The sequence below is a fragment of the Trachypithecus francoisi genome, unplaced genomic scaffold (genome assembly GCF_009764315.1).
Source record: "Trachypithecus francoisi isolate TF-2019V2 unplaced genomic scaffold, Tfra_2.0 Lachesis_group16, whole genome shotgun sequence".
NCBI classification, from domain to species: Eukaryota; Metazoa; Chordata; class Mammalia; order Primates; family Cercopithecidae; genus Trachypithecus; species Trachypithecus francoisi.
The window spans coordinates 8,589,222-8,613,320 of NW_022681461.1; the positions used below are offsets into that span (position 1 = coordinate 8,589,222).

General features: G+C 40.3%; 1 protein-coding gene across 2 annotated transcripts in view; it reads left to right on the forward strand.

Moving 5' to 3' along the window:
* SHC3 (SHC adaptor protein 3) overlaps positions 1–24,099 on the forward strand; it is a 298,918-nt gene that overhangs the window by 195,048 nt on the left and 79,771 nt on the right. Inside the window, exons 3-4 of one of the 2 annotated variants that reach the window (XR_004443384.1) lie at positions 2,996–3,066; positions 5,799–6,088. Coding sequence is in view for 1 of the 2 variants with exons in the window: in XM_033236864.1 (XP_033092755.1) it covers positions 2,996–3,066 (71 nt within the window). In the remaining variant the exon portion in view is untranslated. Of the gene's footprint in view, positions 1–2,995; positions 3,067–5,798; positions 6,089–24,099 lie in introns of those variants that run through there. The other variant, XM_033236864.1, reaches the window with a different exon arrangement.

The following is a 24,099-nucleotide window of genomic DNA, read 5'->3' on the forward strand; positions in this document are numbered from 1 at the left end:
GGTCCTGGTATTTGCGTGACTCTGCAATGTTGGTAGTAGTAGGGTTGATGTGCATTGTGCAGTTCATCATGATGTGCATGCAACTCTGAGATGATCATGGTGTTAACATAATTATACATTGATGCTGCTGGTGATATTCACATGGCACTGTGACATTGCTGATGATGGTATATACATAATTCTCTATTGGTGGCAGTGGTATTCACATGAACCCACGACATTTGCCATGATAGTCACGCAATTTTGCAGCATTGGCGGTTGTGGTATTTATAATATCTCTGACAGTGAACATGGTGTCAATATAACTCCATTGCAAGTTATGGGATTCACATAATTTTGCATCATTTTCATTGGTGGTGTTCATGTAGCTCTGTGGTGTTGGTCATGGTGGTATTCACAATATTCTGTAGTATTGGTCATGGTAATATATGGATAACTCTGCAAAGTTGGCTGTGTCATTCTAATAAATCTGTGAGGTTATTAGTGGTGGCGTTGACATGACTCTGCAGTGACAGAGGAGGCAATACTCATCTAACTCTGAGATGTCAGTCAGGTTATTCATATATTCTGTGAAGTTGATGCAGGTGGTACTCTACTCTGGTGGTCATGATATTCATATAACTGTGATGGTAGTCATGGTATTCAAATAACCCTGCAACTTGGTTGTGCTATTCCCATAATCCTGTGATGGTAGTGTGGGTGATATTCCCATAACTGTATCATTGGTTGCCTATTCGCGTAACTCTGTCATGTTGAACGTGGCATTCACATCATGCTGCGACATCAGTGGTAGTGGTGTTCACCTAATTTTATGATAGTGGTGGGGATTATATTCACGTTACTGCAGTGTTACTGCTGGTGGTATTCTTATAAACATGTAATGTTGGATGAGGTTGCAAATCATAACTCTGAAACAATGGTGGTGGTATTTATATAACTCTGCAACATTGGTCATAGTTTTCACTTAACTCTGTGATAATGGATGGAGTATTTGCATAATTCTGTGACTCTAGTCATGTTATTTATATAAATATTCTCATCCCCTAGCATCCATGGAGTGGTTTCAGGACCCTGTAGGATACCAAAATCCATAGATGCTCAGATCCCGTATATAATATGGTATAGTATTTACATGTAGCCTGTGCATAGCCTCCTTTATACTTTGAATCCTCTCTAGATTATTTATGATACCTAATATAATATAAATGCTATGTAAATAGTTGTTACTATATTGTTTATTTGCATTACTTTATTGTTTTTCTTTCTATTTTCAATCCACAGTTTGTTGAATCTGTGAATGTGGGACCTGCACACATGTAGGGCTGACTGTATACATCCATGGTGGGGCAGGTATTTACACAACTCTGTAATGGTGGTGGTAGTGTTAATATAACTCTGAATTGTTCATAGTTGTCAAATAACTCTATGGCATTGGCATGATATTTACATAATTCCACAATGATAGTGGTGGTATTCGTATAACTCTGCCACGTTGGTTTTTTTGTGGTATTTTCATAATTCTCATTTTTCTGGAACAGCATGGTGGTGGTGGTATTCCCATAATTCTATGATATTGATGTTCATGGTATTCAGATAACTCTGTTGTCAGTTGTGGTATTCATATAACTTTGTGACATAGGTCATGGTTTTCACATAACTCTGCAATGGTGGCTCTGGTATTTGGACAATTCTGTGGCTTTGATGCTGGTGGTATTCACATAATTCTGTGACATTGGTCCTATTATTCACATGAACTTGTGATGTTGGTTGTTGTAATCACATAACTCTGCAACGTTGATGGTAGCCTAATTCATATTTCTCTGTGACATTGGTCATGGAATTCACATAACTGTGATGATGGTGGTGCTATTCAAATATCTGCCTTGGTAGTGGTATTCTCTTAACACAGCCACGGTGGTTGAGGTATTCAAGTAATTCCATGATGATGTTTGTTGTGGTAGTCATATAATTCTAATGGTGTTAGGTATGGTAATCCCCTGAGTCTGCAAAGTTTGTTGTGGTCTTCACATATCTTAGTGACAATAGTGATATTGGTACTGGTGCAATGGTGGGAGTAATAATCACATTTATGGGTGTGCAGACAGGCTAGATATTTTTTAAAGTTTTATAAGAAGATATGACAAAGCCAGCCTCCAATTCACATTTTCTAAATAATTCAAATGCAGTTTTTTCTGTACCATACCATGAGATCTCCTCCTGCTAAATCTAAGGCATTTATCTAAAATTTACATCTGTATCTTCAAACTCCCCAAGGGCTTTGGAACATAAATATTGGATCTAGTTCTTTATCCATAACTTTAGTTATGTCCATATACTTACACATGTACATTTTCATGTGTGAAACTGATCAAAATTTAGCTATACATTTAGATGTATAAATCTGAGCTTCTAAAAATTTATGATCATGCAGAAGAGGGCCTTCTGATAAACCAAAGCAAATCACCTTTGAGGGTGATCTATAGTTCATAGAACCCAAAATATGTTTATTAGATAATGACATTTAATGTTGATGAAAATGTTGGTCATATCATGTTTTCATTCTTTCTCTAAAAATTGTAAACCTGTAGAAGCCTCATAAAAGACTAGAAATGCAATATTGAGGTCTGGGTGGTAGTTTCATGGCAAATATATGTTTAAACAATCATTGAATTAAACATTTAAGATCCTTGGATTTCACAGCATGTAAGTTATACTTCCATAAAAGCTTTAAAAAGTATACATCCAAATAAGATGAAAATACTAATACTAATTTTAGAAAAATCCAGTGTAGTGCCAATCTAACCACTCATGATATTTTCTTGTGGCTGTGAGTTATTGCTTTTATAGAAACAAAAACAAAGCCTCACCCTAGAATTTAAAGTTAAAATGTGATTTAAGAAATATATATGGCTCCCCAAAATACCCTTGTGTAGTTAGGAGTTGTCTCTTTCTCTCAGCTCTCAGGGCTCACGATTTACATTTTTTCCCCTTGCAGTACTTGGGGTGCATTGAAGTTCTGCGCTCAATGAGGTCTCTTGACTTCAGTACAAGAACACAAATTACCAGGTAAGCTCTCTTGAAAATGGATTCCTGTGATTTTACTTCAGAAGGAAGGATTTCAGAGGTTAACAGCTGAGACATTTTTAGAGGAAAAGACCGGCCCTTGGAGGGTTGGTTACTGGTGACAGTGAGTCAGGACTGTTCTCATCTCAAGACATGGGCTTGTTCATCCATATTTGCGATGTATATCTCTCAACCACAGTACCTTGAAGGACACTCTGCCCTTGCACGCTCTTTTTATAATTTAGCTGCAGACATATGGAGCAGCTGAGTATTTATGTTTGTTTCTTTAATGTGTGAAACTGTAACACAAGATTGGTATTTTAAAATGTACTGAACCATGTACTTTTTAAAAAAGAAAATCAAGATGTCAAGAAAGACTTTCCAACAGTATACACAGAGAGTAAGATGCATAGAATTGGAAGCAGAAACAGCCATGGGAGTAGGTCATTCAGTAAGCAGACCAATTCTTTAAGGTGTCTGTGACTTTGAACAGGTTTTATAGATTCTCCACCACCAAGTAGAATGAAAGCTTCTTGGGGGGCAATATTTAAGCACTGGTTTTTTCAAAATAAAATTTAATACTCTAGTATAGCTTCTAGTAGAGCTTACACCTTTATAAACATGCCAGTTTCAAGCCAGCTTGAAGAGGAGAACTAGAAAGCTAGGACAGAGTCTGTGAAACTGCTACATTTCTGTGGTCAGGAGCTTAGGTTGCTTTGGCACTTATGCAGTAGCTTAATTTAAATAGTGACCTCAGAAAAATGCCTCATATTTGCTTTATTCAAATCATTCTATTGTATATGTTTGGATTAGCAAGCCAAGTCTAAAGATTGAGCTTCAGAAAGCAACTGGTTGTAGTCATTAGATGCTGAGAAACATACACACCTCAATTCTGTTGTAAGTACCATAATAATACCTCTTTCTCCTCACTGAAGAAATTCATGGTCAAAGAGTTAATGTTTTTTTTTTTCTCTTTCCTAAGTGCCTTGAGACACACAGGTTATGAAAGTACCAATATCAGTAATCTACATGAAGGAAGAAAGCCATCTCCACATATTTGTAGAAAATGGTTTATGAAAATTTCACAGACAATGGAGTGGTATTTTGAATAGAGAGCACTGTGGTTAAAAGAGAAGCCTGAGTGTTTTCTTAGTCATTTATTCATCTTACCCATGAAAAGGCATGCCAGTGGCATCATGGTGGGCAGATCACTGTGCCAGTGACTGGAGGAATATGGGAACTGTGTGAAATTGGTCATGTTCTCCTATTTGGTGGTTGTTTTTAAAGGAATGACAGTTAATTGGGAGAGAACAGTCAACCATTCCTACTGGGTTCCCTTTCTAGACGCTAGGATTTCTGAGGTGATTTCATGCCATTTTAGTTCTCCTGATGTAATTATTAAGCATCTACTACTGATTGTGCACACACAACACACTGGATAATGTGGCTGTCCTGCTTTGCTAGGCCTCTCAGTTTTGGAGAAAGGTGTATACATAAATGATTGAGGGGCATTTGAGGGGCACAGAACAGGTCCTGCTCCTTGAGGTAGTGGTGGGGTGGGGAAACAAGTGAATAATTCCAGTTTGCTCATTGATGAGGATACAACTCCTGGGACTCTCTGGGGTAGAACCCAAATGGGCAGAAGTAATAATAACATTGTAGAAAAAAGCAGTTGGAACAGACATTGATGGGTTTGGAGGTTTTGATGACTTTCTTCAATCCCATTCCATTTAGATTTTTGGGAAGGTGAAGCAGCATAATGGGGCAAATGAAGCATGATTCTTGTACATAAGAAACTTGGTGTTGAATTCTAGTTGTGCCAGAATTGTCTTGGGTTTTGTTAGACTTCTTGAAAGCTACATTTGCTTGTCTCCATGATGCTTTCTGTCTCTTGCATCATTTTTAGCACATGACATGTTTCTTTAGCTAATAGCTAGAGGTCACTCAAAGGAAACAATTTGACAAATCAACCTCAGAATGAAACCCTTTGCATCCAGTTGAAGAATACACAGCAATGTCTTGTAGATGTAGCACACTGTGGAGCTTTTAAGGTCTCCATGATAACTAAGTGTTAAACATACCTGTGATTAAACTCCACTGCCATGGTTTACTTTATATACTAAAGAAATTCTTGGAAGTTTGTAGTTTATAGGGAAATCTAATGTCCTAATTAGGTTATATTATACAGGCACCAGGAAAACTGGTTTCCAAAGGCACTCCAGTCACAACTTTTATTAAACAATATTTTATAAGCAGATAATTAGTCCCTGTTTATCTGTTTAATTTAAAATTTTGTCCCTGCAGCTGGACTTCACTCCCAATATTTTACTTTGTATACAAAAATGTGAGGACTCCACTTCAGAATTGAGGTATTTTGAAAACTCCCCAGGAATATGCATAAAATCTTCTTAGTTTGAAAGCCAAATTAAACTTGTGAAAGGAAAATGTCTTTCTTTTGGAAAGGTATTTCCTTTTGGTTCTTTTTCAGTGTATTGGCTGGGTTCTGAGGAGACATTTACCACTGATGTCAGTGTGTGTGTATTGCAGTTCAGGGTGTTGCCTGCTTATCTTAAAAAAACAATGAGGTATAGGTATAAATGAAGGAACATGTGGATTAACCATCAGTACATGAGTGGACTGAATGCTATGAAATTGCATATTTTTCTGTTGGATGTTTCATGGGAGAGACTTTGCTTAGAAGTTAGCTGAGTAACCATGTGATCTTGGTATGAAAGTGTTAAGCATTCAGTAGAGCTTTGAGTCTGAACAAAAGAGCAAACAAGCCCTGGTGAGATGAAGAAGGGAGCAGGAGCCTGGAGATGCCTGAAGATGTTGGTGAGAATCATAACCTGGCATACGTGGTGGTGGTCTGCTTGCCAGCCCTCTGCACAGTGGGTTTCATCTTCACCTTGAAGGAGAGCAGGCCAGACAAGACCTCAGCACAGCTTCGCAACTCTGTCCACCCTCTCTTCTCTTCTAAGAGTTCGCTTGGAAGGCTTGGCAAAACTCAGCTCTCAGGTCACTTCTGGCTTCCAACATTCTATAAATACTCTCAGAAAACAGAAGCCCAAGGTAAAAACTTTCGCCACACAATCTTTCCACTCCATCATGTCTCTGAGCATCCTTATCCATGTGCATTCCATCCCAACTCTATGTGTGTATTCTGTGTGCATGAGCCTGGATGTGCACCCTCATTGAACTTCCTGAAAGGGAGGGGCCAACCAGACTGCATGCTGGATACCATGACCCGAGGGAGGGACCTCCTTCACCCATGCTTCCTCTGCGACCCCTCTACCTCTCTCTTCAGACATTTCTGTGTTGCATGAACATTTAATCACAAGTTCATTTGGGGATGGAAACAATGCATATTGTGCAGTATTAAGACAGACTGCATTACTAACAAGATATTTGTGTTGTTTGTAGAGGACTTCCTATCCCCAGGACCTGGCCTAGGCTGAGAGAAGCTGTGTGGAGTGGAAGATGGACATTGAGGAAGAAGGGCAGGTAAGGTCAGGCCTCCTTGGAACCACAGAGAATGTCAGAAGTCTAGGAATGCTTTGAAGGTTCCATTACACCCGCCCAGTTGAATGATGTGTATTCCCGTATGCAGGGCAGTGGGATCTGAATATTTTTTTGTTCAGATTTTGTGGTAATAATTTCTTCTTTGAGAGTAGGTACCATGAACTCTACTAAGTGGGCATGAATTGGCTGCAGCTGTTCTATGCTAAGGAAGGGCATTCTGTTAGTGTTAGGGTGACTTTCTCATTTTTACAAATACTGGGATTTAACTCTGAAGAGTCGCATATTTGGAAATCCATTTTATAAACCATGCTAAGATATTTTTACAACTGGCACATGGTATAGAAAACAAAGTGGACTTTAACTCATGGGTTTCCTTGGATCTGATAAGAAATCTTACCCATAGATTAGATTTCAATTAATCTTCAATTAGACTTCAGTTATGCATCAGGGATAGGTATGTGTGTGTGTGTGTGTGTATGTATATATATATATGTATATGTATATATATTTTTTGAGACAGTGTTTCACTCCTGTCGTCCAGCCTTGAATGCAGTAGTGCAATCTTGGCTCACTGCAACTTCTGCCTCCCAGGCTCAAGTGATCCTCCCACGTCAGCCTCCTGAGTAGCTGGGACCACAGGTGCATACCACCATGTCCAGCTAATTTTTGTATTTTTTTTTTTTTTTTTTTTTGGTAGAGTGGGGTTGGCCAGGCTGGGCCTTCTGAGCTCAAGTGATCCATTCGCCTCGGCCTCCCAAAGTGCTGGGATTATAGGCATGAGCCACTGTGTCTGGCCAGGGATAGGTTCGGAGAGATGCATCATTAGACAATTTTGTCATTGTGCGAACATCATAGAGTGCGCTTAGGCTAGATGCTCTAACCTACTGCACACCTAGGCTCTATGGCACAGCCTGTTGTTCCTAGACTACAAACCTGCACTGCATGTGACTGTACCGAATTCTGTAGGCAACTGGAACACAATGGTAAGTATTTGTGTATCTGTCATATCTAAGCATAGAAAAGGTAAAGTAAAAATACACTATTATAATCTTATGAGACCACCTTGATATATTCGGCTCATCATTGACTGAAATATTTATGTGGTACACGTACTTGATTATGATATTTCAAAATTCTTTTTTCACTGTAAAATAAACACCTTTAATGTTGATTTAAGTTAAACGTGCCAGGGAAAGGGAAAGGAGTGAATCTATTTTTGTAGATTCTCTGAGGCTGGTTGAATCTCGGAATTAGAACAGAGAGCAGTCATGTGATTTACCCACCACCCCACCCCACCCCCAACCCTGATCCCTGTGCATTTGGATGGTGCAGAATGGCTAGCTTTTGGATTTTAGCCTTACAGGCTCTTACTAAATGTGCTTATTCTAAGCATGTTTCATGGTCAAGCCTCTCTCAGCCTGCACCTACAGAGGGGTGAAGCCTGGCAGGAAGGGGTTAGTGCTGTCTTGGTTTAGAGTCCTTTTTGAAAACACCAGCTTGCCTGTGTGCATGTGCATCCTGCCTTTGGAATAAAGCAGGCTGGATGCCTCCACTTCACTTCTGCACTGTTACTCTGATTTTAACACCAGCTAGAATAATATCATACCCTTGTGTCGCCTTCATGGGCATTTGTGTGCAAAAATGCATTAGAAATAGGGGCGCAGGGCCGGGCGGGGTGGCTCAAGCCTGTAATCCCAGCACTTTGGGAGGCCGAGACGGGCGGATCACGAGGTCAAGCGATCGAGACCATCCTGGCTAACACAGTGAAACCCCGTCTCTACTAAAAAAAATACAAAAAAGTAGCCGGGTGAGGTGGCAGGCACCTGTAGTCCCAGCTACTCAGGAGGCTGAGGCAGGAGAATGGCGTAAACCCGGGAGGCGGAGCTTGCAGTGAGCTGAGATCCGGCCACTGCACTCCAGCCTGGGCGACAGAGCGAGACTCGGTCTCAAAAAAAAAAAAAAGAAAGAAAGAAATAGGGGCGCAGGGATTACGAGTCCTCAGGGACCACAACCCAGGAAAGAAGCCCAGAGTCACAGGGCAAGGGGCCACAAACTCACCGCAGGCATGGGATACTACCCCAGAAACATGGAATAGGATCCCTGCCAGCCTGGGAGATTTCCCAGAGGAGGGAGGGAACATTTAAGCCAGAGTGAATTTCTCCCCCAACAATATGGCAGATGTACGACTTGGGCTGAGTTCTCCAGCAGCCTATCAGGGTGACTGGACTGTAGGTGGTCACTCCTGACAGTCCCTTAGCTGATCCAACTCTGTGCAGCAGTTCTAATGCTTGCCAAAGAGTAGGAACCTGAGTCAGGCCCAGCGAAGGACCATGGAGACAGTCTGCATCCATTAGACTCGAGGCTCCCTGCTGCTAGAACACCAGCAGAGCCCTGAAACACAAGGATTGGAGCTCTGCTTCCTCCAGGCCTCATTCTGCTCTATTTTCATGTTCAGTCCTTCAAACATAATGCATCTAGTAGGTTTATTTTCATTTGTGAGGTTAAACAGACATCACTGTGGAAATGTCTGATCCAGCTGTGGTGCAGGGAAGGGCCCCACAAGCCATTTTTTTGGTTAGACCAAAGGTATCTTCAGTTGCATTCCCCCAGCAGCCCCTGAGACTTGGTGCGAGGAGCCTATTTGGGAGGATACCTAGGGAGCAGTGGCAGGGGTGGGCACAGCCAGTGGGAGGGGAGAACCGCCCCCAGGACCATTTGGAGCAGGGTCCCGCTGTGGGCGCTGGGCCCTCTGGGGAAGTGTGTAGGAACTGGGGAAGCTGCGATGTCTGCTCACCCACTGCCTCCCCTCACTATTGAAAGACAGTCCCCTGCTCCTGCAAGCTACCCTGTGTGGGCTGAGAAAGCTGGAGAAGCCACCACTGGAGTGGCAGAGACCAGGTACAGGCACTCCTGGGAGCATGGCAGCATTTACGGGACTGTCCATGCAGCTCAGAGTGTCACGGCCTGCCAGGCGACAGCGCTGGCTGGAGCCATGCAGTGTCAGAGCACTCAGCTCCCATGTCTGACTCCCTAAATCAGATTTTTTGGTTGAGGCGCCTCTGAACAGCTGCCTGGTCCAGTCTTTGGACAGCAAACTCCTGACCACTTGGAGCAGAGCCTGTTGATGTAGGGTAAGCTTCCTACTCTAGGGGGTGAGGAAAGGGTTCCTGGGTACTAGCCCACACTAACACTCAGCAGAGACACTCATTCCACCAATGAGATTGGCCTCTCTAGGGCTGGGGTCCTCATCCAGAGAATAGGGATGACACCCCCACTTCAAGGCTTGTTGAGAGGCATAGAAATGAGACCTGAAAGTGCTAGGGTTGCACCTGGCACATAGTAGATGTTCAATAAATCTGCATGGGGTTATTACCATGAATCTCCTTTTGCTACTCACTCCTGATAAAATTCTGTGTATAATAATTTCAATTGCTGGTTGGTATTGCTATTATTAATATCAACCAATTCAATCCAGGGTGTTTTCTTTAACTGAAGACAAAGATTGGTTTGATGCAACAAACTGAAGTTATTGAAAATATGTGGTGATGTGGCATTAATTTTCACTTGAGCTCATATTATCTAGTATTTCATTGTGTGTTCCTGCTTTACTAATTCTAATGATGAGGATGAGGATGACACTAGAATGGAATACTTACCCTGCTCCAGACACTGCACTAAAGTGTCATTCATACATTCAACAGCAAGCACTTACCATGTCTAGTCACTGTTTAGATATTGAAGATAAAACATTAAGTAAGTGCTTACCTTCTGTTGTGGGGAGAGGGAAATACACAAGCATATACCTAAGTAGGATATCAAGGTGAACCACATGAACATGCCATTTTTATAGATGAAATGATCCAAATATCAGCAATTTTATATAGTTCAGCACAGTAATTTCAGATAACGATGAGGGTATGTGTGGTCTTTTCTCAGTAACCTTGGGAGGCAGATTGTATGTATTTGGGGGATGAGGATACAGGATCAGAAAGTTTATGCAAATTGTCGTAAGACCAGATAGCTAGGAAAAGGCAAAGTCAAGATTTGAACTAGAACAGTCTGAACCCAGAGACTACAGTCAAGAGTAGCAGTTATATTGCTGCTTGAGTAAGGGGGCTTGCATCCTTCAGAAAGGCAGGAGGACTGGCAAACCCCACAAGTACAGAGGGGCATCATTTGGAGGATGGAAATTACCCACTAATTACAAGACCATCAAGATGCATTTGCTGACCTCCATGGTGTGATGGTCTTGAGCAGGGTACAAAGAAAATGAGTGTAAGGGTAGAGTCTGTGAGAGGTAGTTGCAGTCGGCTGGGATGCAGCGGGCAAGTGCATGTAAGGGGAAGGGTCAGCTGTGGGGGCAGTGTGGCCTCTGTGAATACTTCACTGCCTGTGTTCACCTGACTGTGCTCATCCCAGGCACCGTGACGCCCCTCCTTTCTGTGCTTCAGAAACTCTTAGTTGAATTTCCCCAAGTAGTAAAAGGATATATAACAACATAGAAATCTTCTTTAAAAATTGAATATGAATAATTTATAGAAAAGATAAGGCACTCACTACCTCAAATAGCAAATGAAGGGTGGGATGGGGTGGGGAAAAGTGGGATTGGTGGGTGAGAGGATAGATAACCTGAGGAAGGATGGGCTTGGTGTGGGGAGGAAATGGGAGACCCCCAAGGTGCTACCTTGGTGGTGGTGACAGCAAACTACAGAAGGTCTCTGTCATCACAACAGAGGGAAAGTACTTCTCACCTAATGTGGGCTCCACTGCGGCACAAATTCCCTTAAGAATCCATCAGGTTGGTTGCAGAGGGGCCACGGGGCTTGGCTGAGTTCTGTGGGCACTCTGACTTGGGACAGGGGCTCAGAGATTTGCTACACATACTTAAATCATTTCATTTTCTAGAATAGTAGTTCTCAGACTGGAGCATACGTACATCAAAATCACCTGCAGAGTTAGTTACAACACAGATTGAGCCGACCCCACAGTTTTGTGATTCAATAGGTCAGAGGTGTGAGAAGGTGAACTTCCAGCAAGTTTTCAGGGGTTGCTCATGCTGCCCATCCAGGTACCCCAGTTTGAGAACCGGTATTTTGGAGTTCTGTTTTTAGCTTTAGAACCATTTGCAACTACCGTCTATGAAACCACAGCTTTGAAAACGATTCTGTTTATTTTTTTTCAATTGATTCCACTCATCCAGAAATTTTAAAAATGGAGAACATAGATGACTTGGTGACTGAGAATGGTTTAAATAGAATCCATAAAATGAATCCGTGGTGTTCATTCCCCTACTCTCCTTGAGAACCATCTGGCATGGAGCATTTTTATAATCCTCATGCCAGAAGCACATTTGTGTCACAGTGTACCTCTCTGACTGCTCCTTTTCTGTCTCTTCCTCTGAGTTCACTTATCTCCCAAACATATCATTCCATAGGGATCCCTTTGGTGTTGACAGAGGCAGCCTCTGGTAGTAGGTTTAGAGTCTGACTGTCTGGGTTTTCGTCTAGGCTCCACAACTTTCCAGCAATATGACCTTGTGCACATGACTTAAGTCCTCTGTTTTTCAGTTCCCCCATCTTTAAAATGGAAATCACAATGGCACCTCCATCATAGGGCTGAGAATTAATTGAGCTAATATCTGAAAAGCATTTAACATGCTGCCTAGGAAATGCAAGGGCTCAAACATGTTGACAAATACTGATATTCTCATTTTTATTTTATCCTCTCCATATTGATAATCCCATTGCTTCAAACAACACTTCCAGGTGTGTAAGTCACAGATCTCTATCTTCACATCCGAATTTTCTCTTGAGGTCCAGGCCTGGGTTATAGTAGCCTAGCCTGCTGGACATGTCTTTTTGGAGGCAGCCAAGCAGCTGCTGAGTCCTGAGTCCTGGCTCTGCAACATTACTTCTCGTAACTTCCCCCATTCTCCCTTCCATTACTGGAGTCAGGCTCGGCTCCCATCTCTGAATTCTTCTTGTAACTGCAATCCACATGGTCTCCCAAACTCAAAAGCTTGGAGTTGGTTTCATCTCATCTTTCTCCCTGTTCTGTTACGAATACCTGTTGATTCTCCCTCCGAAGCTCCCTTGTCATTTCTCTTTTTCCTGTCTCTCTCCTTCAGTTTCCTTTGTTCCTGCCAATAGGTTAATGTACCTCAAACATATGACTCCCTATTAAACATTGTTGCTTATCCATTCTTTGCTGAACACAATGAAAATATTCTTAACTTAGCATTCAATGTTAAGTTCCACTTGCCTGGCTGCAGCACACCTTTCCAAACATTCCTCCCAACTCCCGTTCAGTGTATCCTCCACACTGAATGCCTGCTGTCTATTCTCTTGGTCCACAGTCCATGCTCCACCATCACCTTCCAGGCTAAATATTCAGCCACAGATGGATTTACTTTTGTCCTGAGCTACAAGGCCACTATGTCTGTATTTATCTAGACTTTGATTTCATTGCACATCATATTGAATTTTTAAAGACACAGACCATTTTTCATCTACTTTTAAAGACAGGAAGTCCTCACTTAACATTATCAATGGGTTTTTAGAAACTGCAACCTTAAGTGAAATGGCATATAACAAAACCAATATTTTTTTCTCACCAATGGTATAATGAAATGACTTTGCTGTGCATAGTTTTGCTTCAAGCCAAAGTTTCCAAAAACCTATACATGACATTAAGTGAGGACGTACTGTATCATCTGCTGTTAAATACTTCATTATTTTATAACTACTAAAAAAAGAAGCACTGCCAATTAAAATATGACACGATGCTTTCATATCACTTAGAATCAGTCTATATATATTGAAAACGCTATTTGGGGTTATTACAGACACAGACATATCATTATAACACTTGTACATCACTTTTTTTCTTTTTTTTTTTTTTGAGACAGAGTCTCGCTCTGTCGCCCAGGCTGGAGTGCAGTGTCACAGTCTTGGCTCACTGCAAGCTCTGCCTCTCAGGTTCATGCCATTCTCCTGCCTCAGCCTCCCAAGTAGCTGGGACTACAGGCGCCCGCCACCACGCCCAGCTAATTTTTTGTATTTTTAAGTAGAGACAGGGTTTCACCGTGTTAGCCAGGATGGTCTTGATCTCCTGACCTCGTGATCCACCCACCTGGACCTCCCAAAGTGCTGGGGTTACAGGTGTGAGCCACCACGCCCGGCCATCACTTGTACATCTCTTAAAAGGAAAATATAAGCAATATAAAAAAGGTATTGCTAAAATTTTCTTCAAATTCAGAGTCTGAATATACAGAATCATTTCTTGATCCAGAGTCATTACCATCTATTTTTTTCCTGTTTTATTGTCCATTAGGTCATTTGAAGAGCATTGGAAATGAATAAATTTGGAATCTGAAAAAAGATTGAAGAAATATTGAAAACCAAAGGTGGTTTTTAAAAAGATCAATGCCATTGATAAACTGCTAGTTAGACAGATTAAAAAGAGAGAGAGAAATTCAAATGAACAAAAGAGAGGCCATCATCCTTACAGATGCTGTAGACACTTGAGAGAATAATAAGGGAAAACTTGATGCTAATGAATTTGACAACTTAGATGAAAGGAACAAATTCTTTGAAAGATACAACTACCAATGTTTGCTAAAGAAAAAATAGATAATCTGAATAGGCCTATATCTGTTAAATAAATTAAATGATTGTATAAAATTTTTCAGAGAGAAAACTCCAGGACCAGTACCACTGGTGAATGCTACCAAACATTTAAGGAAAAAATAACATCAATTCTCCACAATCTTTTCCAGGACATAGGAGGAAACACTTTCCAGTTTATTTTTGAGGCAGTATTATCCTGATACCCAGACCAGACAAAGGCATTACAAGAAAAGAAAACGTATGAACCTAGACACAAATGCTAACAATATATAAACAAATTGGATCAAGCAATATGTCAAAAAGAAAATAATGCATTATACCCTCTTGGGGTTCTCCAAGGATTGTAAGTTCAAGTCAGCATTTAAAAAAATCAGTGTAATTCCCCATATTGGCAAATTAAATCAAATTAAATATATATATATATATGTATATGAAAATCCCAACAGATACAGAAAAGCCTTTGACAAAATTCAACATACATTCATCATAAAAACTGTCAACACACTAGGAATAGAAGGAAAGTTCCTCAATCTGATAACAAGGCATCCACTAAAAATCTACAGCCAATATCTTAGTTAATGGTGAAAACTGAATACTTTCCCTCTAAGATCAAGAACAAGGCAAGTCAATGCAGTAAGGCAAGAAAAAAATAAAATCCATTCAAATTAGACAAAAAGTAAAAACATCTTTTTTCTCCATATAACATGGACATCTACATAGAAAATCCTGACAAATCTACATGAAAGCTATTAGAACTAATAAGTGAGTTTAGCAAGGTTTTAGGATACAATGTGAAAATACAAATATCAATTGCATTTCTATAGACTAACAAAGGTCAATTGGAAAATAAAATTGAAAACCGACCATTTACAATAGCATAAAAACATAAAATATTTTAGTGTTACATTTAACAAAATATGTGTAAGAGTTACATGCTAAGTACTATTGAACATTGATGAGAAAAATTAAAGATCTAAATAAATGGACAGATATACTGTGTTCATAGACTAAAGACTCAGTATTGTTAAAATGTCAAAACCTGGCCAGGCACAGTGACTCACGCCTGTAATCCCAGCACTTTGGGAGACCGAGGTGGGAGGATCACGAGGTCAGGAGATCGAGACCATCCTGGCTAACACGGTGAAACCCCGTCTCTACTAAAAATACAAAAAAATTATCCGGGTGAGGTGGCGGGCACCTGTATTCCCAGCTACTCGGGAGGCTGAGGCAGGAGAATGGCGTGAACCCAGGAGGCGGAGCTTGCAGCGAGCTGAGATCGCACCACTGCACTCCAGCCTGGATGACAAAGCAAGACTCCATCTCAAAGAAAAAAAAAAAAGTGAAAACCTTTCCAAATTGATTTATAAATTTAACACAATTCCAATAAAAGTATCAGTCAGCTTTTTTGTAGAAATTGACAAGCTGATTCTTAAATCTAGAATAACCAAGTAATTTTGAAAACAGTTCAAAGAGAATTCACAGTATGAAGTCATCAATACAGTGTAGAATCAGCATAAGAACAGACTTAAATGAAGTAATTCTAAGTAATAAAAAACAAGTAATATGTACAACAATGTGGATGGATCTCAAAAACACTATGCTAAGTAAAAGAAGCCAGATACAAAAAGCTTCATACTATGTGATTCCCTTTATATGACATTCTAGAAAAGATAAAACTGTAGAGAAACAAATTAGATCACTGGTTGCTAGGATCTGGAAGTGGGGAAAAGAGATATTGATTACAAAAGGGGCATGGAGAAACCTTTTGGGGATAAAAGAACTATCTCTTGATTTGATGATAGTTACGTGACTATACGGGTTTTTCAAAATTTATAGAACTGAGGATGGGCATGGTAGCTCCCAGCACTTTGGGAGGCTGAGGCAGGATCACTTGAGGCCAGGAGTCTGAGACCAACCTGGGCAACATAGTGAGACCCCTATCTCTGCAAAAAATTAACAACAGCAACAAAACCCTCATAACTGAACATCTAAAAAAGGTTTATTATACCTAATAAACCTGACTCTTAAAAAAGTTCTCAACTTTTTTGGAATTCTCTTTCAAACTAACGATACCCATTCTGCAAGCTTTGATGTATATGTGCAGGAAATGGTAACTACCTCATGACTGCCGCCTGGCCCACAGCGATTTCAGAAATATGAAAAAAAATATGCATCTTGAATCAGTTCTAAGTGGTACCTTCTCTTTGTGACCAGACTTTAAGACCCTTGAAGGCACCATCTGAGTTTGGCTTTTCCTTATATCTCATGGGCTTTTAATGAACATTTATTGGGTCAATTGATGAATTCTACAGTAGAAAATCTTCTTAGATCTGAGCTAATGGATAAGGTTGTGCGATGGGAAACATAGGAAATGCACAGATAAAAATCAGGCATGAAATTTAGAGAAAATAACTATGTCTTGTGCATCAAAATGCATTCATTTTTTCTGATTACAGAAACACCAACAAATTAATATGTGATTATTGATACAAAATTGGAATGACCTCCCATCCACAAACTCAACACTGTTAAGATTTTTAAATATCACATTTTAATTCCAAGATGCACCCTTTTCACATGTTAATATCTCTGAAATTGATGCATTTTATATTCATGGTGTCTTCACAGCTGCTTCTGCCAGGCACATGGCAGTTGTATAGTTGCTGTTGGTCTTGAGCATGGGCACACTTGGAGCTGTTTGTGTTGGCAGAATTAGCTCAATGATCAGTACAACATCATTTCAGGGAATGACAGTCCTCACTGTGGGCCAAAGTCCTTTCCCTGATCCCTTCGGGAAAGGTCAAGCATTAAAGCTTATAGGATAGACTTCAGTGGCTTGAAAGAAAATACTGGAAATAACCATGAATATTCTTTTGAAAAACTGCTGTATCATCTACATTCTTGGTGGCTCAGAGGATGATATTGCATGGAAAAACACAAACGTGAACAATTCTGAATCAAAGGGTTCAGAAGTGTTGAAATTGGCATGTGGAGAAGTTGGAGAATAACTTTAACTTATTTCACTTACCTATTTGTTTTTATACAAAGGAGTGATATAGAATAAAAATTGATCCATTAGCAAGTCTAAAAGAGTTCTCTAAAAGTGTAAAGAAAAAGCCTAAGTGATAGGAAAGTGTTGTGTCATAATTTTATTGACTATATTTTTTCTTGTGAAACATAAAATATGATCTATTTTACAATCACTTGCTCCTTCGATTCTATTAAATATAGCTTGTAATTTCTTCATTTTTTCTGTGCATTTTCAAACTTCTTATACAATTTTAAACTTATAAAAGAGATATAAGAGTACAACAAAGGAATCCTGCATATTTCCTTTTTTTTTTTTTTTGGAGACAGAGTCTTGCTTTGTTGCCCAAGCCAGAGTGCAGTGGCGCAATCTTGGCTCACCGCAACCTCCGCCTCCGAGGTTTAAGCAATTTTTCTGCCTCAGCCTCCTGAATAGCTGAGATTACAGGTGCCCACCACCATGCCTGGTTAATTTTTGTATTTTTAGTAAAGATGGAATTTCACCATGTTGGTCAGGCTGGTCTCAAACTCCTGACCTCAACTGATCTGCCCACCTTGGCCTCCCAAAGTGCTGGGATTACAGGCGTGAGTCACTGTGCCCAGCCCAAATTTTTTTCTGAACTATTTGAGAATAAGTTGGAGATGTCATACCTCTTCAACCCTAACTAGTTAAGTGCACATTTCCTGAGGACAATGTTATTTTCCTACATACTCACAGCACAATGATCAAGTCAGGAATTTTAACACTGACAGAACACAATTACCTAATTTAATAGCCTAAATCTAAATTTCATCAATTGTTCCATAATGTCCTTCGTTGATGGTTTTATTCCTTCATTCCAGGATTGTTTAGAATCACACATTGCATTTTGTTGTCACATCTCTTTCATTTCCTTGAATCTGGAATAGTTCTTTAGCCTTTCTTTGTCTTTCTTGACATTGACATTTTTTCAGAGTGCATGCCAGTTATTTTATAGAATTTCCCTCAATTTTAATTTGCCTATTGCTATCTCATGATTAGTGTTGTGTTATGCATTCCTGGCCGGAGACAATAGAAATTGTTGTGTCCTTCCCCAGTGCATTATCATGGAGGTACATGATGTCCTCATTACCTCCAATATTGATGTGGCCCAATATTGATGATGCCAACTTTGATGATTTAATTAAGATGGTATATTTTTATATGCATTTTTGATATAATAGTGTTCCAACTGTATAGAAAATGTCGGATTCATCTTTCCTCCTTTAGAATCAATCATAAGCATTTTCTCATCGTTAAATGCTATTAATATTTTTTGTTTATTATTGGAAAAGCACAAAGTCTAAAGTGTCTAAAAGCAATGGAGACTGAACCCCATTACTTTGCAAACTTGGGTCTGAAATTCCTTGACAAACCCACGGGGAGGCGTCCTCTGGTGACCCACAGAGGTGGCAGGCAGCCCTCAGAAAAGGCCTGTAGGAGCTCCTGGCCCAGCACATAGTAGGTGCTCAATCATTATTTGTCAAAATCTTACATTTTCAGGAATCCAGGGGAATGACTAAAAATGAAGCAAGCTGCTTAGAGCACCAGCTCAGAAGATGTGACTCATGAGACAAACTCCATGTGAAAAAGTTATATTCCATAATTCTTCCTTCCTTTCTGCCCCCAGGGCCTTTTAAAAATGAAGATTAGTACATCTGCATCTGCTTAGCAGGATGGAAGTCACTTATTTTAGAAAACACAGCTTCTTTTGTTTGGCATAGTGCTTTGATATAAAGTCCTTTCTCTTCATGTTTTCATTTTACTGCTTATAACCTTGAGAAATGAAGACTTGTTATATAAAGATTAGGAACTTATAGTTCCTTTTGAAGTAAAGCCTTTGAGCACTGAAAATTAAATTAAATTGGCCAATCTGTAATTTCCTATAATTTAGTTAAATGCACTTTAATACTTAAAATAACTGCTAAGAGAGATGTACTTTGTTGGCTGTTGGATCTGATCCTGCCTCCTCTGTGAGATGGCTTGTGGCCTTTTTTTTTTTTTTTTTCAAGAGAGCGAGCACCTTCTGGGTGCTGCCTGCTGGTGTCCAGGGCTGGTTGGTGGCCTCCTTGCTGCTGAGATCCTCTCCTGACCCAGCAGTCTCTGCAGCGCCCTCTCTGGTGGACCCTGGCTGGTCCACGCAGTTGAACACCTGCAAGGATTGAGTGCCTTCCTGTCACCATCACACATTATCTCTGGTACTTTTATGAGGTTCTGGCCATTCTGTCTTGCTCTCTTCTGTTTCAACAAAGCGGTCTTCACTTCCCCATCTTGATGTGGTCGATCTCTGGGACCGGCTGTCCTGTGCATTTTAGGACGATTAGCAGCCCCTCTGACCTTCACTCTCTAGATGCCAGTAGCATGTCTCTCCCTAACATTGTGACAACCTTCAGACTTTGCCAAATGTCCACTGGGGGTTAAAATAGCTGCACCACACTAACTTACATTCTTTAGAAATAAATTGTACTGCATTATAAAAGTAGTATATACATATGAACTAGAGAAATTTTAGAAAACAAAGAAATATACAAAAAGAGGGCTTGGGGTTTTCAGTTAATTTTCCACGTATTTTCAGTCACACTTTATACAGAATATTGCGCCCTTCATTTTCCTCTTATGAGTAATATTAAGTAATCATGTCAATACATTAATTTAATTGCATGTTGTATGCATATATTAATATTATCACTATCTACCCCTCCAATCCATTTGCTTAGTGTTCATGGAAATTAGCTTGTAAGCCCTCATACATTTAGTAGGAGCAGAGTCAAAGCACAGATCTCCCTTGGGGGTGCACTGGATGGAGCCTGCCTCACGTCTCTGGGCTCCTGGAACCCCAGGGACCAAAGCAAGTAAGGATTTCCCGGTTTTCTAGGAATCTCCAATCATCTCATGCCTACTTAGTAGCAGGCAACATTTTTACATGTTTGGTTGAATTCTTGTTTTTATCTGAACAAGCCTCTCTCATGCGTATTCAACGTTTGTGCGGGTAGTTGAAGAGAACTGGCTCCTTGGAAATCTATGTGCATAGCTTTCTATGTGTTATTTATTATTTTCTAGCTGTGGTTTGTTTACATCTGAGGCAGCACTTTCTGACATGTGGCCAGACGCCCACAGAGCCTTTTAATAGCTGCGGAGGACAGGGAGTGCTGAGGGATGCTGCCTCGGTGTCCCACGAGGAACATGTTATCATCCAGGTTTGGAAGTGTCTTAGCTCAATTATTTATAGCCTCAGGCAGGAATTCTATCATTACAGGCATGAAAATGCATCGCAAAGTGATGATGAATTTGGAATACTGGAGGTCTAATTTTGCTCAGAATGAAGAAAGAGAGAAAAATCAATATGAAAGTCAGTTTGTCTGTCCTTGCCCTGGAGGTGGGGGTGTCAGGCTGCACCTGAGCCCTGTGACTGTGCCCACAGCTCTTGGTGTGTGGCTTTTCTGGGAATAATTTTTTTTGGCTTTTACTTAGTTGCTACTTATTTTTAAGTTGTGGTAAAATATATACCACATAAAGTTTACCATTGAAACCGTTTTTCACAGTGGCATTAGGAACATTCACATTGTTGTGCAACCATCACCACCCTCCATCACCAGAACTGTTCATTTTGCAAAACTGAAACTCTGTCCCTGTTGGGCAACAACTCCCCACTTCCCCCTCCCCCGCCCAGTCCAGCAACTGCCATTCTGCTTTCTGTCTCCATGAATTTGACTACTCTAGCATCCTCACCTAAGTGGAGTCATATAGTATTTGTCCTTTTGTGACTGACTTATTTCCATTAGCATAATATCCTCAAGGTTTATCCATCTTGTAGCATGTGTCAGAATTTCCTTCATTTTCAAGCCTGAATAATATTTCTTTGTCTGCATGGACCACATTTCATTGGTCCATTCATCAGCTGAGGATATTTGGGTTGTTTCTACCTTTTAACCAGTGTGAATAATGCTTCCATGAACATGGTGTACATATATGTGTTTGAGTCCCTGCTGTCACTTATTATGGGTATGTACTCAGAAGTGGGGTTGCTGGATCGTATGGCGGATTATATGTTTAATGTTTTGAGGAACTGCCATGCTGTTTTCTGCAACAGCTGCACAATTTTATACTCCAACCAGTTCATATTTCTCCACATTCTCGCCAACACTTGTTTTCTGTATTTTGTTTGTTTGTTTGTTTGTTGTTGTTGTTGTTGTTGTTAGTGGCCATTCTGATGGATGTGAGGTGGTATCGCATCGTGGCTTTATCAGGAATGATCTTCTGCCCTTGAATCATGTTTTGCTTTACATCCTGAAGTCTCTGGGCATGTAAGTTGACATTGGCTCTTGCCAATGTGACCTCACACAAGGTGACCACACACCTACTGTGTGACCTCAAACAGGCTACTTTCCCTCTCTGGTCTCAGGTTCCACTAATGATTAGGAAATCATAATGATCCCTACAATATTAAAAGATGAACATGTGCAAAGTTATAGAAAAGGGCCAGACACTTAGTAACCACTCTGTAAATGTCAATTGTGGCTGTTATTACTTCTACAATCTTCCTACCTTTTGCATGTCGTTGAGTCATCATCTTCAAATTGTGTGTGCTGTTCTTTGAAATGCTTTTTGGGCCCCTGCCTTCCTTCTACCCCACCTTAGGCCTTCCCAGGCCTTGTTACTTCACCCAGTGGCTGATGCTCATATTCATCCCCTGAGAACGTGGCCAACTCTTCCCTGACCAGGGCTTCCTGAAAAAATGGCCAATTCCTGTTCTGAAATCACTTTTGACGTATTTTTCCCTAGCTTCAAAAACTACAATGGCTCCTAATGACGCAGCAAATTACATCCCAAGCCTGCCGCCTGGTGTTTTTGTTTTCATTTTGGGATTTAAATACGAATTTGTTGAGGTCTCATAGAGTGCACAAATCTATTTTTTTTTTTTTTTTTTTTTTTTGAGATGGAGTCTTACTCAGTCTCCCAGGCTGGAGTGCAATGGTGCAATCTTGGTTCACTGCAACCTCTGCTTCCTAGGTTCAAGCAATTCTCCTGCTTCAGCCTCCCAAGTAGCTGGGATTACAGGTGCTGCCACAAAGGCCAGCTACCTTTGTACTTTTAGTAGAAATGGGGTTTCACCATATTGGCCAGGCTGGTTCCAAACTCCTGACCTCAGGTGATCTACCCACTTTGGCCTCCCAAAGTGCTGAGATTACAGGCATGAGCCACCGTGCCTGACCAGTGCACGAATCTTAAGTGTGTTGTTCATTGGAGTTTTATGTATACATTCACTAAGTAATAGTCACCCAGGTCAGAATATTCCAGACCAGAGAAAACCCCTGTTCCCCACTCCATCAGTAACACACCCCCTCCCAAGCCCCTGTCCTTTCCTTTGAGTGCTTTTGTGTACCAGAAATGTGAACACTTTTTCACATCTATGTGCTGGCTGGTTTAATTTCCTTTCTTATAAATTATCTGTTCACATCACTTACCCATTTTTTTTTTACTGGAGTCTCTTTACTTTCTTATCAATTTGTGGGAGCTTTTTGCATATTTTATATGTGCTGGAAATATCTTGCCTTATCATTTTAAAGATGTTTATTAGACAGTAACTGAATTATTGGTTCCTGATTGCTTAATCCATGCAGTCAAGAACGTTTCTTCCACTCCCAACAATCTCTTGCGCCCTTTTTCAGTCAGCAGCATTTTCCAACACCTGCCCAAGGCAACCACCTTTCTGGCACTGTTATTCTGCCTTTTCCATACTTTCCTATAAATGGAACCATTCTGTGCAACTCTATGCAATACAAATGGAATCATTCTGTACAAGGCTTTTTGTGTCTAGCTTCTTTCACTTAGCTTAAGGCTTTGAGGGCTCCGTGTTGTGTGTTATTTCTGGTAGGAATGCAGAATGGTACAGGTGCTTATGAAAACAGGTGGACAGCTTCTTATAAGGTTAAAGATAAATCTACCACACTATTCAGGAATAAAAATGTATGTCCATAGTATGTCCATGTTCATAGCAGCATTCTTTGTAATAGACTCAAACTACAGCCCAATGATCCATCAACTAGTGAACAGATAAACACATTTGATATGTGCATGCTACAAACACTACCCAGCAATAAAAAGGAATTAATTACAATGAACTACCGATGCATGCAACAACATGAACTAATTTTTTTAAATTAAAACAATAGATGCTTTTCATAATAAGTCAAACAGGATAAAGGTATAGAAAGAAAAGATAAAGGTATAGAAAGAAAAGATAAAGATAACCAGTGTTAATAGCTTTCCAGAATTTTTGGTACACACACACCCCCCTTCCTTCTTTAGTGGTAGAAACGGGAATCATACCATCTTCGTCATTCCACAATCTACTTTTTCCTTGAATGGATCAGTAGATTGGGGTCTAAAACCTGATTTTTTTATAGTTGCAAATCATGTGGCTATATGATAATATAGTCAACAATGCCTGGTTTTGCTTTGTTTTGCTAGGCAAAACAATGCTGTGAGGGCCCTCGGTGTCCCTCCACCCTTTTGTGCTGAACCACACTCCAACAGGTGGGCTGCTGCAGATGACTCCTGACATTCACATATCACATGCAATTTAGGAAAGTGGCCCTTCCTCCACAACTTTGCAGCACTGAGTGCTAATCATGCTATCAATTTTTACCAGTTTTATCATCAAAACAATAGTTGCTATTGTTTTCCTTTGAGTGTTTTTACATATCAGAAATGTGAACACTTTTTCACATCTATATGCTGATTGGTTTCATTTTCTTCCTTATGAATTACCTGTTCACATCACTTACCCATTTTTTTTTATTAGAGTCTCTTTACTTTCTTATCAATTTGAGGGAGTTT